This window comes from Panthera leo, chromosome F3, assembly GCF_018350215.1.
Source record: "Panthera leo isolate Ple1 chromosome F3, P.leo_Ple1_pat1.1, whole genome shotgun sequence".
Lineage (NCBI taxonomy): Eukaryota > Metazoa > Chordata > Mammalia > Carnivora > Felidae > Panthera > Panthera leo.
Window position 1 is genome coordinate 12,431,615 of NC_056696.1, and position 19,303 is coordinate 12,450,917.

Genomic DNA, 19,303 nt, shown 5'->3' on the forward strand with positions numbered 1-19,303 from the left:
ATCAAATATATATGAAAAATATACTTTGGTCATCTGCACGACCAAATATGCATTTCTTATAAATCATAACACTGCAACATGGTGTAGTTGGACTCACAGTCAAGATTCATGGTATTTTCATAAAAGGCAAAGAATATTTGTAAGGTAAAATACCTTGAGAAAAAGATCAAAATTATATGCTCACATTTTCCCACTTCTTCCCATTTTACTTACATCACGGTTTTTAATACAAAAACTTAAAAAATATATTGTTCGCTAATGGGAAGTAACCAGGGAATTTTAGTGGCCAACACCAGAATTCATTCACCATTTGTTATGTGCCATGCAGGTTCCACTGATCGAAACATGAAAATCGCTCCCCTTACGGTGCTCACTGATGGAATCATCTAATATATCGATACATATAGAGCCTAAATTGTCTAAAATCTGACAAGCATACCTGAGCTTAAATTTATTAAATAAACTGATGGAAATGGACGGGGTAAGATAAGAAGGGAGGGAAAGAGGAAGCAAATATCAATGAGCATGGTCAGTGACTTTCAGTTCCAGCTTCCATTTATTTCATTAATTATTTATTCCTATCACTTATGTAATATCTTGAAAGATCTGATTGGTAATGTAACTCCAGAAAGGAAGACTACATGTAGAGTGATTGTCTACTACTAAGATCAAAGGTCAAAGACTATAATCACTCTCTTGCACACTCCACTGACTACCGAGACCTTCCTATCGAGTTCGCTTCACAAAACTACAGCCATGGTTGAAGTCAACGCTCCACCTACTCTGCACCTACACCCATGCAGCTGAACAAGGACGGAGAACAACCACACTCAGAATTCAGAACCATGAACATCAGGTGGGCCACTTATTCAGCACCACAACCATATTTCCCTAATTGCTTCCTGTTCCTAGTCTTTCTGATGATCACTTCACATCTTCTCTCTCTTCAAACCAATAAACACCGTCTCCCTCATCCTCACTTTTAGCTGTTTTTGACCTTGCTTCCTATTGTCTTAACTAAGGGAGTAAGAATCAGCATCTGCACCCCCATAGTCCGCCTTCGCACCTGTTGCTACAGACAACTACTCCTGCACCCCATTCCCTCTCACCTAATCAAGGACATTGTGCCAGTCTCACTCTTTTTTCTACATCCTCAATTTTTCACATCTGTAATTCTTCTCATCTTAAAAAAAAAAAAGAGAGAGAACGAGAAAAAAGATGCTGCTTTTCTTCACAGCTACCACCTCATTTCTTTGCTCAACATCCAACAACACTCCTAAAAAAAGTTGTCTATATTCCCGTCCTCCAATTTTCTTTTAAATCCCTTCCGGCAGGACTTTGACTCTATTGCTCTCTTACAAACTTCACCAATGAACTCTCCATTGCAAAATCCAGTGGTCAATTTCAGGGCCCTTCTTTCTTGATAGGTCTGCTTCATTTGACCCCACTGATCATTCTCTCCCCTTTGAATATTTTCCTCACCTGGCCTCCGGGACACAATCATCTCTGAGGTTTTTCCTTCTCCCTCACTGACGGCTCCTTTGCTGCTTCCTCCTCTTCAGCCTTTTACTAAGAACATAAAGACTCCATCTTTGTTCTCTTTTCTTCTCTATCTGTACTCTCTCCTGAGTAATCTCAGCCATTCTCAAGGCTTTAAATACCATTTAGATGCCAATGACCCCATATTTACTAGTCCAGACTTCCCTCCCCAACTCATATAACCCAATACACTCTCTCCTGAGTAATCTCAGCCATTCTCAAGGCTTTAAATACCATTTAGATGCCAATGACCCCATATGTACTAGTCCAGACCTCCCTCCCCAAACTCATATAACTAAATTTTTTGCCCAACATCTCTCCACTTTGATGACTAGCATGCAGATTAAGTTTGCAATGTCCAAAATGTTAACTCCTGAGTTTCCATCCCTACTGACTCTAGCCATGGCTTTCCTGATTTCAGTTTACGTAAATCGTGGCCTTCCAGTTGTTCATGCTAGGAGCTATGGAGTAATCCTTGATACCAATTTTTCTCCGACTCTACATTTAGTCTGGAAGGAAATCTTGTTCAGGTGACCTCCACTGATTAAAATGTATTTTAAAATATATCTCCGTACTCCTCTCATTGCCACCACCCTGGTCCAAGCCATCATCTCCCTGGATTACTGCAACGGCCTGTTAACTGGGCTCCCTGATGCCATTCCTGTCGTCTACAGACTATTCTCAGGGCCAATATAGCCCTTTCAAAGGCCAATTCAACCATGTCAGCCCTCCGCTTGCAGCACTGCAATAGGTCCCAGCTTTCCTCAGAGAAAATGTCAGAAATATTACCGTGTGATATCTCCCCTGATTATTTCTGTGCCCTCATCAGCCCCTCCTTCCCTCACTCCCATTCAACTACCCTGTCCTCTTTACTGTTGATTGAACAAGCCAGGCAGAAATTCGCTATTCAAGGAATAGCAAGATGGTCAGTGTACCTGGGACACAGTGAATAACGGAGAGGCTGGAGATAAAGCCGGGGAGACAGATGGAAATCAGATCAGGTAGAGCTTTGGAGCCTACAACAGGGACTTGAGATTCTATTGTAAAAGAGATTAAAAAAAAATTCACTAAAGAGTCTTCAATAGTTGAATTGTTAATCTGGTTTGAAAAGATCTCTCTTAGCCTGGTTAATTTTACGTGGGCAAGGTAGAATTTTCATAAACTGAGTGTCAGAGAAGAGGAAAGGGGAATTAGGAGGCTTACGCAGTGGTCCAGACAAAATATAACAGTGACCTAGACCACAACAATCAAATTCAAAGTCTAATTTGAAGGGAAAACTGAAAGGATCTGTTGACAGAGCTGTAAAAAAAAAAAAGAAAAATTCAATTATTTTAAAATTGTCTAATATTTTAATGAAAGCATGACCAGACTGAAAACCATCTTAAATTAGTTAGAAACTTCTCATGATGCTAAGAATAAACATGCAACGTCATTAAATCAACATCAGCATAAACCTCGTATAATACCTTATTTATATGGATTTAAAATAAGGAGTAATTGTGAGAAGCATAAAAACTTTTTCATAAACACTAGCTATATATAGGTAAAGAAAAGGACGTTAAGCTTGAAAATAGTGTGAAGTATGAGTCAGGAAAAAATATATTAAATAATGCTTTCTTTCTGAGTATTTACTATCCATAAACTGGTCTTGTGTGAATTCAATTATTCAAACATTTATAAACCTGAATAATTTAAATGGTTTTGGGACAAAACCCGGGATGACAGGTGTTTTAATCGGAGAAAACTTATCTTGACCATGACCGAGTTACCAGTTCACAAAAGAGACATATTATTGAAATGCTGTTTAATTCTAGGCAACAGGTCAAAGACTTTCTCTACTGCTAGGTCACCTGTATAAATCTACCCTAAGTCGGCAGTGACAGAAATGCTTTACTCTGACCTAACACATTTAACAAAATAAAAACGGAACTAAAATTTTTTTCAAACACCTTACTCTGGCAGCAGAAGCAAAAGAGTCAGGGCCATGAGCTGCATTTCTTATGCCGTCGGTTCCAAAGAGGGCTCTCAGGCTCCCAGGAGCATCCGTACGTGCCAGACCAGAGTTCGCAGGTCCGAGCAGTCTTTTCCATTCACATATAGCATCGTCTCTTAAAATCTCCATGGCAATAATAGGACCACTCGTAATAAACTGGATCAGCTCGCTATAAAACAGGTAAAAGACTGATTTGCTTCATCTTTCCGTCAACCTGTGTATCTCGACTCACAAGAATACATTACAGTTGGAGTATTTCAATACGCACATGGATATGATGATCTCAGAACTATCGGATACAGTGAATTCTACACAGGCAAGATAAAATTTTCATAATTGAGTGTCCTCCAGTAGCCTGAGCCACTACACATCGCTACTGGTGTCCAATCATTTACTGTCAGCAAAGAATACATTTTAAAGCAAGTGCCTGTTTCTCTCTCTTCTAAACTATGAGAGAGGCCAGAACCCTCTAGAAGAAAAGCACATGGTGTGACAAACACTTCTGTACCGATTAGCTCTTGACTCTTTTACATGATTCCTTCCCTCATGAATCATGTTACGAGGTAACTCCCTTCCTTTTTAAATCAATTCAATTCATTTTGAAAAGGATTTCTAAAAAATAGTATGTATGAAGAAGTATTCATACGCTCTGTCCTTTAAAAGGCCCCGTGACCTCTTCATACATATTCTTCTAGGACTTAGTAGCCAAAAACAATTAGATTTAAGGAGCCCAAATCAGGGGAACAAATCCATGTTGATCCATTCGGTAAGCACATAACAATTACTTAACTACAAATCAGAATATTCAATGATACCCTGGCCTCAAGAAACTTATCATCTAATGTCCCGTTATTACAGAATTCCTCAAAACACATAGTGAATAAGCCTATAACCTATAACCACACCCTATAATGGGTGTGGCATGTTAATAATGCAGAGAAAGGTGTGCCTGGTCATAAAAAATACTTCTTCATGAGACTATTTCCGATTAATGCAGGTATATCTTTTGTTGTGTCTTTCATAATACCAGAACACTGGTTAATTCACCCAGTTAATAAAATTTACTGCATACTAATTACATATAAGACATTAAACCAGGTGCTGTAATATAATGCCACAAACATAAAGCAAAACTATAATAGTTTCCAAGAAAACTGTATATTCTTAAAATTTTTTTTAATGTTTATTTTTGACAGAGAGAGAGAGAGAGAGAGCGAGCATGGGCGGGGAAGGGGCAGAGAGAGAAGGAGACACAGAATCCAGAGCAGGCTCCAGGCTCCGAGCCGTCGGCACAAGGCCCGACGTGGGGCTCGAACTCACAGACTGTGAGAGCATGACCTGAGCTGAAGTCAGACGCTCAACCGACTGAGCCACCCAGGTGCCCCAAGAAAACTGTATATTCTAACAAGGCCTGGGAATATTTTAAACTGCTTGATTTAAAATAATCTATAACATAATTTTCTATTATACAATTAAAGGAAAAACACTATCATATGCAGGATGCCAAGCAGTGTGTTTATTATAGCAGCCTGACTAATATCCTTCTTTATTACAAATGTAAGCACTTTGGGGCACCTGGGTGGCTCAGTCGACTAAGTGCCCGACTTCGGCTCAGGTCATGATCTCGCAGTTCGTGGGTTCGAGCCCTGTGTCAGGCTCTGTGCTGCTAGCTTGGAGCCTGGAGCCTGCTTTGGACTCTGTGTCTCCCTCTCTCTCTGCCCTTCGCCTGCTCATGCTCTCTCTCTCAAAAATAAATAAACATTAAAAAAAATTAAAAATCTCTTTTTTTTTCTTCCCCTCCCCCATGGTCTTCTGTTAAGTTTCTCAAGATCCACATAAGAGTGAAAACATATGGTATCTGTCTTTCTCTGTATGACTTATTTCACTTAGCATAAGAGACTCTTAAAAACTGAGAACAAACTGAGGGTTGATGGGGGGGTGGGAGGGAGGGGAGGGTGGGTGATGGGTATGGAGGAGGGCACCTGTTGGGATGAGCACTGGGTATTGTATGGAAACCAATTTGACAATAAATTTCATATTTAAAATAAATAAATAAATAAATAAATAAATAAATAAATAAATAAATAATTCTTTAAAAAATTTTTAAAAAAAGAAATGGAAGCACTTTTTTGACAATAGTAATATGCACCTCACAATATTCAAGTGTTTAGAATATAAATTCGGTTTCTAACATATAGTAGTTGCTATATTTCAAGGAACAAAAGTATTAGTTAAAAAATAAGGGCTCCGTGAGCATTGTTTCATGCACACAAGAATGCCAAAATAAGAGAGGTTTTTTTTTAATTTTTTTTTAACGTTTATTTATTTTTGAGACAGAGAGAGAGCATGAACGGGGGAGGGGCAGACAGAGAGGGAGACACAGAATCTAAAGCAGGCTCCAGGCTCTGAGCCATCAGCCCAGAGCCCGATGCAGGGCTCGAACTCACGGACCGCGAGATCGTGACCTGAGCTGAAGTCGGACGCTTAACCGATGAACCACCCAGGCGCCCCAGAAGAATTTTAAAAAAACCACAAAAATACTCAACACAGGGGTTCTTGTCTGGCTCGGTCGTTAGAGCATGCAACTCTTGATTTTGGGGTTGTCAGTTCGAGCCCCATGTTGAGCGTAGAGGTTACTTAAATAAAAGTTTTAAAACCCTTAAGAAAATGTGGGGCACCTGGGTGGCTCAGTCGGGTAAGCATCTGATTCTTGATTTTGGCTCAGGTCATGGTTTCACAGTTTGTGAGTTTGAGCCCTGCACCCGGCTCCATGCTGACAGCGTGAAGCCTGCTTAGGATTCTCTCTCTCCCCATCTCTCTCTGCCCACCCCACTCATGCACACGTGTGCCCTTTCTCTCTCAAAATAAACTTAAAAGTAATAGTAATAAATAAAAACATTAAAAAATACTCAACATAAAACATAATTATCACTATTTTACTGAAATCTAAAAAGAAAGCTATGCCTCTTATAATGTAAACAAATCATCCTAATTGCTGCTGATTAAAGTTTAAGATATTTAAGGGTGAAATAAGGATTCTAATTTAATAAAAGGACAAAAAAACAATTCTTAGAAAACACTTCTCTACAATTACAAAATGTTGCTATGGTCCATTTGACAGATTATTTTCATGTCACAAATTTTTGAATTATAAAACTGTAATTCTTTAGTTTCCCAGAATATCCTCTTGCTGTAAACCACTTGCCCCAAATTCAGCACCTACTTTAAAAAGGGCCTTGACTGATGGTCTATATGAAAATCTGTTGCTTCTTTCCTGTAAAATCATCAAAATGACAACAGTTAAGAATTACATAAAAAAATTATTGTAGCTTACATTAATAAAATAAAAGAAAGATGAAGTTCTCTACTTATTTGATCGGTATGGAAACTGATTAATGACTTTTCACTAAATATTCTGTTCAAATTGTCCCACCTTTCAAAGTTTTTGCTAGCTGAGTATCTATTAAGATGTAAAATTACAATGAATGTAAGAGGCAATATTTACGTTTCTCCTCAGGTTATCTATTATCTTCCCTTTCATCAGCATCTTTAATATTCTTGAAACAAAGTGTAACGTTTGACCAATAAGAATTATTTGTTCTTTAGAAGTCAAATACATTACACTTAAAAATGCAAATTGATCTTCAAATTCAAAATCTGTCACTTTCTTCTCCAGGCTTTAAACTTGAAAGGTCAGGCTAGAATTTTAACTTAACAGTTACAGTTTTCTCCATGAGATCTCTGCCAAGGAAAGGCTATATACTTGTGTTTTTAAAATCTGTTTGACAAATTAAGCATATCAATGTATTCTTACAGGTTGTTAATGTATTAAAAACTAATGCTTTCATTAACATCATCAGAAAAGGAAGGTCAATATGGAGATACTCAGAATTTACTAAGGGCAATAGGAATTTACTTTTTAAATCTATATTCCCACAAAAGAATATCTATAGAGACACTGAAAGAGTAACAGATTAAATCGATTGGCTAAAAAGTCTAAACAACTTTTTATCTTAACCAAACCAGGTGTCTCTCAAACTCAGAGTTTTAAAGGCTTTGAACTGAGTACACAGTATATAACAAATATGTCAACATTAACTACTTTTTAAAATATCAAAGAAGTTTTTAAGTGTCCTCCAGCATAGGATTATCCTTTCAGGCATGATAATTAACTTAGTCTGCAGTGTTTTAAGATTTTACGAACCTACTACCAAATGAATTCACACAGTAAACTATAGCAGGCATACTCTTATTCAAACCAAATATACTGAAATATTTTCTTCAACTAGGAACAGATTATGAAAAGTATACTATGCGAGTATAAAAAATAATTAATAAATAAAAATTCATCCCAAGAAATGAGAGGGGAAGAAAACTCATCTTTCTAGAACCTATTATGCCAACATTAAATCATTTTATTTCTTCACAATACATTGAAATTGGTTATGATTACCTGCATTTTGTTTATGAAAATAATGAAGTTCAACATGATTCCATAACTTGTCCAGGTAAAGTGCTAGTAAGAGAAGGAGGGTGGGGGAGTTGAACCCAAATCTCTTGCTGCAAATCTCTATTTACACCCTTTCTGTTACCAACTCCAGAGGGTCAGAAGAATTCACAAAAATGAAATGGATATATTGCGCTGTAGCCTAAAATGAGGTAAAACTGAAACACTCATGTGAGAGCATTTTAAGAGAATTCGCAGCAAGGGGCACCTGGGTGGCTCAGCTGGTTAAACTGACTCCTGATTTTGGCTCAGGTCACGATCTCACGGTTAGTGGGTTCGAGCCCCACATCAGGCTCCATGCTGACAATGTGGCACCTGCTTTGGATTCTCTTCCTCTCCCTCTCTCTCTGTCCCTCCCTTGCTCGCTTGCTCTCTCTCAAAATAAATAAACTTAAAATTAAAAAACAGAATTAGCAGCAAGATGACTCAAACAACCAATCCTAAACTTTTCAACAAAACTAAGCTACTAAAAGAGAAAACAAAATCAATCATAATCTTTAACACTGATGAAAAGACAAACATTAATTACGAAAAGTGCTTCACTATTTTCTTCTAACATGTCACCGACCCCATAGTTATCTCCATTCAACATCCAAAATTGGAACCAAGATGAGAGTTCCCGAATTCTTCCCATCAAGGGCATCACCACAGAAAGGAGTTTTGTTGTTGTTTTGTTATGTCTTGCTGTGTTTTTATAAGGAAACCGTTCTCCCACAAAGATTTGTCCATTAATTCTTTCATGAAATATTTACTTAGCGCCTAGCGTGAATCAGGCACTGATCCAAGAACTGGAAGTTCAAAGTCAGATGCAACTCAGCTGCTGCCTTTCAGGTACTGTCATGACTGGGGAACTGGCACTTGAACAGACAACTTTAGCAAAGATGTCAAGCGCTGGAAGATACTCCTCCGTGGGTCTCTGGTGCTCGTATCGTGACTTACTGGCTGGGCCAAGAATGCAAGGCCCCACTGCCCTCCCTCCTAGCCTTCTCTCTGAGTCACAGTTGCAGTGAGCCACTCGGAGGGATGAGGTCATGTCTCTCTTCAGTACAGAGAGCAGCCTGTGTACTGCTTGCCACCGAAACAGTGGGTAACCCAAGTTCAAAGCGCCTCAGCTCTGATGCAATCAACTGCGTATACAAGATCCACCTGGATCCGTATCATCTTATTCCCGCGGGACAAGGAGGCAAGGAGGACCAACATAAGCGCGATGCTCCTGCGGCTTTGCTGTACCATCATGAAGTCCTCTGTCACCGACCCAGGTGTCTCACGTCTTCGCTAGCATCCACGAAAGAGTAACAGACTAGCTCGTTAGCTTTCCAGTTGGACAAGATCCAAGACTTGACATTAGGATTAATAGAGATGTACGAGGTGCTATAAAAAAATAAGGAAGCGGTGAAGTGTCCCTGGGCATCTTTATCTTGGGAAGTTTGATGCCTAATTTATTGAGCACTAGTGGTGTCAAGACAAAAAAAAAATTTAACGTCCCTGAAACTATTCAAAGGCATTTCTCCAGAATTCAGTCCCATCGCCTGCTGTGAGGGCAAGCATTCATGACACATACAGACATAGGACAAATTTAACTACTTATAAACGGGCATGACCTCAGCTCCACTAGATAATAATATCACCAGATTACCACTACTAATAACAATAGCTAACTTCATATACACTGACTATGCGTAGGGGTCTTTCAAAGCACTTTACGTATATTAAACTCCCATAATCCTTATAACAACTTTACGATACAGGTGGTTATAACCTCCATTTTGCAGATGAAGAAAACGAAGCACAGAATAAACGGTCCAGAGTCACACACCTACTAAGAGGTGCAATTACATGCGATCTGGCTCTAAATTCTGTGCTCTGAAACTTAAGCCTCCTGCCTTTCTGGAAGATGTGTAAACTGCCAAGAACTTACACACGGGAAGAGTTCAAATTAAATGTATGTCGTTGTTGGGATAAACTTGAAGGTGTTTCATTAAGGTATCCGAGGATCAGACTTAGCAAAGCTGCATTGAATACCTACGGCTACTCATCGTCCCTGTCCTCACGGAGCCAAAACAGCAACTGTCCCATACAATATATATCCGGGAATAGCAGTAAGACACCTGACCAAAAAAACCAACCAAACAACCAAACACAAAAACACCCAAGAAAACAAAAAACAGAAACAAAAACACCCAGTGGAGTAACATAAGAAGGCCACTGGAGCCAGTTCTGCCTAACTGCCACATTAAAGTCCCTACCGAGGGGTAAGTCCTGTTTTCACTAAATAACTTAGAAACTATCAGGTCAGACAGAATGGACTGCTTTTCAGGATAGTAAATCAGCATATGTGCCAATGATACCCACTGGGCAGAGCAAAATGTAAACATTTCCAAAGGCCTCCCTTTGGGAAATCCCAACAGTAATACTCCCTCATCAAGTAGAAATACTCAATACTCATTTCCTCTTCTATCATTTTCACACAGTGTGTTATACTTCTACATTAAGGAGAAGAGACGACGATGATCCAGCGTCGGTGTTATAAAAGCCAGTGGAGTTAGGGAACACGATAAAAGTGAGGCAGGTACAATCTGACAATTCCTACTTGCTTGGAGTTCAATTATTATTGGTGAATATAATTACCTGTGGTCTTATTATTTTCTCATTTCAATAAGATTAGTGTTCTATCCTTTGCCACTCAGTGAGAGGCTTTTATTTTAAACAATGACATGAAACATAACAGACGATTTAAAAAAGAAAACAATACGGAATCAGACTTTACGTGACTGAAAATGGCCAACAAGTTACCTTGAAAGCGTCATCATTTTGAGTTTGGTTATAGTAAATCCGGCTTTGTTTATCATTTCAATTATTTCTCCGGCTTTTGATACTGCATCTGGTTTAATCAGAGCCAACGTTCTGTAAGGATATAAAGGATAAGTTTGAAAATAAAAATAGTTCAGTTTTTACTTACAATTCCTAAGCAGTGGTAGTTTCCTTAACAATCATCCTACATCATAAAACATTGAAATCAATTCCAAAGAGAAGTGTATTAAAGGTCTCTTTAAAACTTACATAAGGTAAGCTTACTATTTTTCCCAAGAAAATATAAACTTAGGTACCCAATCTAAAAAAAATAATAAAAGCTTACAGGGGAAAAAAGTTCACATTGTCATGTTTAATATGCCCAAATTAATGCAGGGAAGGGAAAATTCTTCCTCTACCCTCCAAGGTCTTCCGACTGGACTGAGAATTAAATTTACACGAGGCAGAGTAACAGGAGAAAAAGCTGAAGTTTCGTCATGTGTGCCCAATAATGAAGTTGAGACCCAAAGAAATGACGAAAACAGGCAGTTTTTATACTTCTTAAACAAAGAGACAGTAAATTTGTGAGGGATTGACAGGATAAAGAAAACAGATGTGGGGCGCCTGGCTGCCTCAGGCAGTCGAGCACGGGACTCTTGATCTCCGGGCTGTGAGTTCTAGCCCCCACATTGGGTGTAGATATTACTTAAAAATAAAACCTTTAAAAAAAAAAGAAAGAAAGAAAGAAAACAGATGTTTAGGAGCTTTAATTAGTATGGAATTCAAAGCAGAATTTGGACTTCCATGGTAGATTAGAAAGAAAGTAACAATGTTTGTTTCTACAGCTTTGTTGGCTTTAAAGTTCCTATCTCTGGTGGTAATAAGGGATCTCTTTACTTCTTAGTACAGGGAGCACACCTTTTATACGGGAGATTTACTTCCTCTATTCAGGGGGACAGAAGGGGATCCGAGTGTCCTTGCACCAGCTGCTTAAGTAACTTTTATTTAAAATAATATGCCAAAGTGGCACATTTTGAGGCAGACTGTCCTTGGCCCCCACATTAGAAAACACTGGTCTTTAAAATATCTGTTTCTTAGAACACATTTTATAAAAGAGGACAAATCTTTAAAATATTGCATTTAATATATTATGAGCTTGATTTTTGGTCTCTTAGACTTTAACAAATGTATGCTATGCAGTCAGTTCAGCATTGATTTGGAAATAATTATAAATTCTTCTTTTAACACTCAAGCATAGCGTGAGGGATGCGCAAAGAACCAAATGTCTTCTTGCCTGGCAATGTAGACAGATGGCAAACACCATGCTAATTTTTACAGTCACAGTCTCCTCCAAGAGGACACATAGGAGCAAAGCACCCTCTCTACTCTGAAGCCACAGAATTAATCGATTTTTGGCGATGGCGACCGCCCGAATGCCCTCGCTTCGCTGATGTGGTAACTAAGCCTGGAGAGCGGTCACGTGCAAGGCTGCACAGCCGGTCAGCGGCACCTTCAGGACAGAAACAGCCAGCTCACAAGACTTGCGGGTCTGCGCTCCTTCCACACTACAAGCAAGGTCACTCTGAGTATCATCAGAAGGGAGCACAACCACAAAACCCTCGAGGGTAATACTTGCAAATACAAGAAGAAAATCGAACTAGTCGGAGTAATTCAGTTTGCGGGACGTGCAGAAGTATGATAATGAACTGCTACCACTTGCCCTTCATCATTTCTGGGTGTTCTGACACGCCGGCAATATTTCAAGGAATGCACACGAGAAGAATGGCCTTTTCGGAGCTTTCTTCCCCAATGAGACAAGCTTGGCTGAGGCTCTGACAAAGATATAATAATTCAAACATCCTTACTTTCAGTGGGATGTCACCCATGGCTGCCTTTTAAAACTTATAAATAACAAAGATTGTTCATCTCAGTATGCTTATGACAAGCCATACCGGACAATCCTTTCCTTTATTTGGAAGCAAACGAGTCGCTGATAGTATTTTATATTATATGGCTTCACTGAAGATGCAATTAAAACTCGTCGCTTTTTAGCTCACGTTATTTAAGCATCATAAGCCACACTAACCCCTGAATTGTTTATGCTGAACTGTGGGCGAACTTTCTGGAACTATAGCTCTTAAAGAAAATATAAACACATCAGCAGCCATCGATTTCGAGGAACAAGCACCAGGGTGGAGAATGCAAAACGGACAGGACTGAATTTAAAATGCAATTTCATTTTCTCTTTAAATGCCTACATTAACGGCTGACTACTAGGAGTAACCACTGTAAACAGATTCGCCTATCGTGTTCTCGTTGCTTAACTCTTCAGTACATAATAGTTAAAATCTATCCTGAGCAGAAAATTCGACGGGCACGAGAAGTCACACGTGCTATTTAAGCGAGGACAGCACATAAACAATAGGACCACAAAAATATTATTAATAGTGCTGCTGTTCTCTGTCGCCATGTAACGCACCATAACAACACTCTAAGCCGTCCCAAAGGTGAACGTGTTTCAAACTGCTGCGCTCCTCGCTTGCTGGCTGAAGTCCCCCGGACTGGTGCAGGACTGACCTACTTTCCCAGAGGCCTGCAGGCTGGCCTTGAGGAATGAAGGACCAGACTTTCCCAGAAGATAAGACCTGACCGCATTTGAAAACAGCTGCCACTGATGCCAACAAGTCTGTTCAGGGCCAGGTCGACGTACGACTAACTGCCTGGGCACCTGCTTCTCCTGCACGGAGCCCCCGCCATTTCCCGCACCTTCCCCCCTGTTAGAACCCTGTGGCTTTGTCTGGACAGGGAAGACGGCCTTTGAGACATCAGTCCACCATCTTCCCAGGATGCCAGCTTCCTGAATAAAGCAAACTTCTCTTTCCCACCATCGCTTGTCTCTCCAGCATTGGCTTTTTTTTTTTGACTGGCGAGCAGCCAAACTTGACTTAAGAATCCATTCTCTGTCCAGTAACAGAACCATCCCAAAATGTGGGGGCTCAAAACAACAATTGCTCAAGATTCTGTAGGTCGGCTGCAGTGGTTTCACCGGGGATCATTCACACAGCCGTGTGCGGCTGGAGGGTCAGCTGGGACGGCTCCCAAGGCTTCTTTTTCCTTGTGGGCTTTCATCCTTTGGAGGCCACACCAGGCTTCTTCATATGCGGCCACATAGAGTCCAGCGTGCAAACACTTATCACGCATCCCCTTGAGACATGTCTACTGACGTCCCTTTGGCCAATGCAAGTCACATGGTCAAGTCCAGAGTCAATGTGAGGGGGGACTGGACAAGGGCACGATACCAAGAGGTGTGATTCACTGGGGACCACCGCTGTAACAACCCACCGCGTGGTAATCCTCTCACCTGACACTGAGCGGGATGTGGCAGGAGATGCTCTCGAAACAAAAGAAAAACTATAAACCGTTCTTTTACACTAAAAACTTCTTAGCAATGGAGAGTGAAAAAATAGCTGGGCCAGCCTTCACAGAACTCAGATAGGACACAGAATTCTGCAAACTAACAGCTTTCATGGAGCCACGCACAAGATACGTTCTCCATCCGCCAGTCAGGCTCGGGGCAAAAATCGCAGCGAACATGTATGGGATAAAGATGACCAGTCAACCGCTGTGGAGTAAACATCCTCCACAGTACAGGGCAGTAGACTCTTTGAACGCTGTCCACCTAAAGGGATATATTTGTAAACTTTAATCTGTATTAATTTATCTAAATATTTCAAAAGTTATGCATATTGGCCGAAAGCATGTAAAAACCTGTTCTAAAATATCAACCCAAAGACAAATTTGGGGTCTCTTTCACGCTTCCTTTGCAAGCGTACAGCATGTGTTTGCCCCATGGATAAAGGAGGATAGTCTCAGATGAGGCCCCTGTGGCTTGGAGGCAATGGCAGTGAGTCAGAGCTTCTGACTGGCAACAACGGCAAAGTCATTCAGGGCAGCCCTTCCACGGAAAACTAAAAACAGTGGGTAAGATAGTTTTCAAAGAGTTTTCAAGCGAAAAGAAATGGGCTGGATGCTAAACAATTGTTAGCACAAACGTAAAAGAAAAACGGAGACCCAGGGGAATAAGAACAAAAGTCGCGTCTGCCTTGCCGGCATTGCCTCTGGCAAATCCAAACTTTAATCTGTACCCCATCACTGGGAGAGGGCAACAGAACCTAACAGAGTATTCTCCCTGTAATACTCTGGGACCAAAAGCTACGCCCTAAGGGTGAGTCAGCTAGAACCATGCCTTGCGTGGCCCGGCAGCACAAATTCACATCACTTAGGGAGCCTGGGAACGTCCAATTCTGCACAATTCTGGTAACGGTCATCCAGACTGCTAATCCCTCCAGCCAAAACTCAGAAGCAAACACATCCACCCTAGATGTCAAGTAACTTCATCCTGTACCTCAAATAATTCATCTAGAAATGCCCAACACACATGTATATCACAAGCACGTTCACATCCACACACATCCAGACACATGACAATCAATACCACACAAACATTACCCCCCCACACACACACACACACGCGTGCGCACAAAAAAGTAAAAAAAGACCAACCTGAGGAAGAACCAGAAGAAACAGCACAGAACAGAGACAGCCACAGATAGTTCAGCTACTGGAACTGTCAGATGCAGACTGTGAAAGGACCAGACAAAAGGAAGGACTGAAAGACAAGGTGCAAGCATCATAAGGCAAGAGAAGTCCAAGCTATGAACAATGGATACTTAGGTTTGAAAAAGAATCTATGAGAGGACCAAGTGATAAAAAAAAATACAAAAATGAAAATAAGCACCAAACGGGCTGACAGAAGACTAGATGTACCTGATGGAAGAATTCTGAACAAATTCAGAATGAAGCACAGAGGAACAGAAAGATAGGATATAGCTAAGAGGATAGTTTCAAGAATGTGAGTAAAGTAAAGACATTTTCAGCCAAAAGAGTTCCTTATCAGTGAACACTCTAAGGGAAATTCTAAAATAAGCAAAACAATCCCAAACAGAATATCTGAGATAGACAAAATAATAATACTAAGAGGCCAAAAGTAGTGACAGCTAATTTTCAACTGGTTATATAGAATAATAATAATGAATCATTAGGTTCACAAAAACTACAGAAAATACAACAGAAGTGGCATGTAATTCAGCAAGGTACAAAATTTAGCTAAACTGTTCCGAGATTCTTAGCCTTTCAAGAAGGAAGATACTACAAAAGCAAACATGAACTACCAGGACTTCATCAAGATAAAAAGCGTCTGCACAGGGGAGGAAACAATCAGCAAAACTAAAAGTCAACTGACAGAATGGGAGAAGACATTTGCAAATGACTTATCAGATAAAGAGTTAGAATCCAAAATCTGTAAAGAACTTCTCAAACTCAACACCCGCCAAAAAAAATAATAATCCAGCCAAGAAAGGGGCAAAAGACGTGAACAGACACTTTTCCAAAGAAGACATCCACATGGCTAACACACATGTGAAAAGATGCTCAACATCACTCATCATCAAGGAAATACAAGTCAAAACCACAATGAGATACTATCTCATATCTGTCAGAATGACTACAATCAACAACTCAGGAAACAACAGATGTTGTGAAGATGAGGAGAAAGAGGAATCCTTTTGCACTGCTAATGGGAATGCAAACTGGTGCAGCCACTCTGGAAAACAGTGTGGAGATTCCTCAAAAAATTAAAAACAGAACTACCCTACAAGCCAGCAATTGCACTACGAGGTATTTATCCAAAGGATACAAAAATGCCCATTCAAAGGGGCACATGCACCCCAGTGTTTATATCAGCACCATCAACAATAGCCAAAGTATGGAAAGAGCCCAAATGTCCATCGACAGATGAATGGATAAAGAAGATGTGGAATATATAAAATGGAACATTACTCAGCAATCAAAAAAAAAATGAAAATATTGTCATTTGCAACAACATGGATGGAACTAGAGGCTATTATGCTAAGTGAAATAAGTCTGTCAGGGAAAGACAAATACCATAGCATATCACTCATATGTGGAATTTAAGAAACAAAACAGATGAACATAGGGGAAGGGAAACAAAAATCAGATAAAAACAGAGAGGGAGACAAACTATAAGAGACTCAAATACAGACAGCAAACTGTGGGTTGCTGGAGGGGTGATGGGCTGAGTGATGAGCATTAAGGAGGGCACTTGTTGGGATGCGCACTGGGTGTTATACATAAGTGATGAAACACTAAATTCTATTCCTTAAGTCATTATTACACTATAAGTTAACTAACTTGGATTTAAAAAAGAGAAGATACAGATATTGGTAAATTTTAGGCATTGATATTAAATATGCATGCTGTAGTTTCTAGGATAAGAACTAAAAGTATAGAAAAGAATGTACACCATTCAAACAAATAGACAAAAAAATGGACTGAGGGGTGCCTGGGTGGCTCAGTGGGGTGAGCATCTGACTTCAGCTCAGGTCATAATCTCACAGCTCGTGAGTTCGAGCCCCATGTCAGGACTCTGTGCTGACAGCTCAGAGCCTGGAGCCTGCTTCGGATTCTGTGCCTCCCTGTTTGTGCTCTGTCCGCCTATCTCTCTCAAAATAAATATACGGTAAAAAAAAAAAAAAATTATATACATATATATATTTAAATGGATTGAAAAATCCTCAATAAGTCAGAAAACGACCAAAAATAATAATAATAAATCAAATGAGAAAAAGCACAAAAGCAGATGGCAGGGTTAACCCCAAATATATTATAGTACGTGCATTAAAAGTAAGTGCTTTACATAAGACTCTTATGTAAAGAGTGATGGAGGGTGGGTGGGAGGGAGGGGAGGGTGGGTGATGGGTATTGAGGAGGGCACCTTTTGGGATGAGCACTGGGTGTTGTATGGAAACCAATTTGACAATAAATTTCATATATTGAAAAAATAAATAAATAAAAATAAATAAATAAAAGTAAGTGCTTTAGAGTAAAAGACAAAGACTATAAAACTGAATTTCTTTAGGGAACCTGGGTGGCTCAGTCGGTTAAGCATCCAACTTCGGCTCAGGTCACGATCTCACAGTTCATGCATTCCAGCCCCGCATCAAGCTCTGTGCTGACAGCTCAGAGCCTGGAGTTCGCTTTGGATACTGTGTCTCCCTCTCTCTCTGCCCCTCCCCTGCTCACGCTCTGTCTCCCTCTGTCTCTCAAAAATAAATAAATGTTAAAAAAAAAAAACTTTCTTTAAAAAAAAAATCATTCAAAGACAAATTACATCAGACTAGATTTAAAAAGTAACTATGTTATTTAGAAAAGGCACATTTAGAATAGCATACTGAAAGTTTTAAAGTTTAAAAAGGATGAAAAAGACACACTGTGTGAACATTAACTAAAGTAAAGCCAGTGCAGGGGTGCCTGGGTGGCTCAGTTGAGCATCTGACTCTTGATTTCGGCTCACATCATCATGATCTCACGGTCATGGGATAGAGTCCCATGTCTGGCTCCACACTGAGTATGGAGCCTGCTTGAGGCTCTCTCCCCGCCCACTGCCCCTCTCCCCCACTCACTTGCTCACTCTCTCTCTCTCTGAAACAAAAAATGAAATGAAATAAAATAAAGGAAAAGAAAAGAAAAGAAAAGAAAAGAAAAGAAAAGAAAAGAAAAGAAAAGAAAAGAAAAGGAAAATAAAACAAAGTAAGAAAAAAATAAGCCAGTGCAGCTCTATTGCTATCAAACAAAGTAGAGTTTAAGGTAAAATTCAGTGCTAGAGATAAAAATGATCTTTTTATAATACTAAAAGGTTCAATTTACCAAGAAAATATAACAATGTTAAATCTCCTAGTAACATACCCTCAAAATTACAATGTAAAAATTAACAGAATGACAAGGAAAAAGAGACAAATGACAAGTATAGAAGGAAATTTTAATCAAGCCTTGGTAATTGATAGACTAAGCTGACAAAAATATTAGTAAATACATGAAAGATTTGAACACATAATTCACAACCTTGACCTAATGACACAAAACAACAGTGGATTAAACATTCTTTTCAAGCACACTAAAATAATCGATTATACTAAGACAAAAGCAAGCCTCAACCAACTTGAAAGACACAGAAATCATGCAGAGTATATTTTTTAGACACCACACAATTCAGCCAGGATCCAATACAAAAAGAGAATAAAAAAACCTGATATGCTTAGACATAAATGAACATACTTCTAAATAACTACTGGATCAATGACAACTTATAAAAATTAGAAAATATTTCAAATCAAATTTTTCAAATTTCACATAAAAAAGGAGAATGTGGTGCTAAGCAGTATTTAGAAGGAAGTTTATACCCTTAATTGCATATATTAAAAATACTGAAAATTAATAGAATATATAATTCTCAAACCAGTAACAGCAGAAAAGAGGAATAAAGAAAACTTGAAAGCAACTATCAACTTCAAATTGTGTACAAAGCAAAGGCACCATTAAAAAAAGAAGGTGAAATA

General features: G+C 39.4%; 1 protein-coding gene across 2 annotated transcripts in view; it reads right to left on the minus strand.

Annotated features, from left to right (window-relative positions):
• NME7 (NME/NM23 family member 7) overlaps positions 1–19,303 on the minus strand; it is a 260,266-nt gene that overhangs the window by 185,518 nt on the left and 55,445 nt on the right. For both annotated transcript variants that reach the window (XM_042925970.1, XM_042925972.1), the window contains 3 exons: positions 10,833–10,943; positions 6,756–6,806; positions 3,494–3,701 (listed from right to left, as the gene is read on the minus strand). In XM_042925970.1, coding sequence (XP_042781904.1) covers positions 3,494–3,701; positions 6,756–6,806; positions 10,833–10,943 — 370 coding nt within the window. The remainder of the gene's footprint in view (positions 1–3,493; positions 3,702–6,755; positions 6,807–10,832; positions 10,944–19,303) is intronic.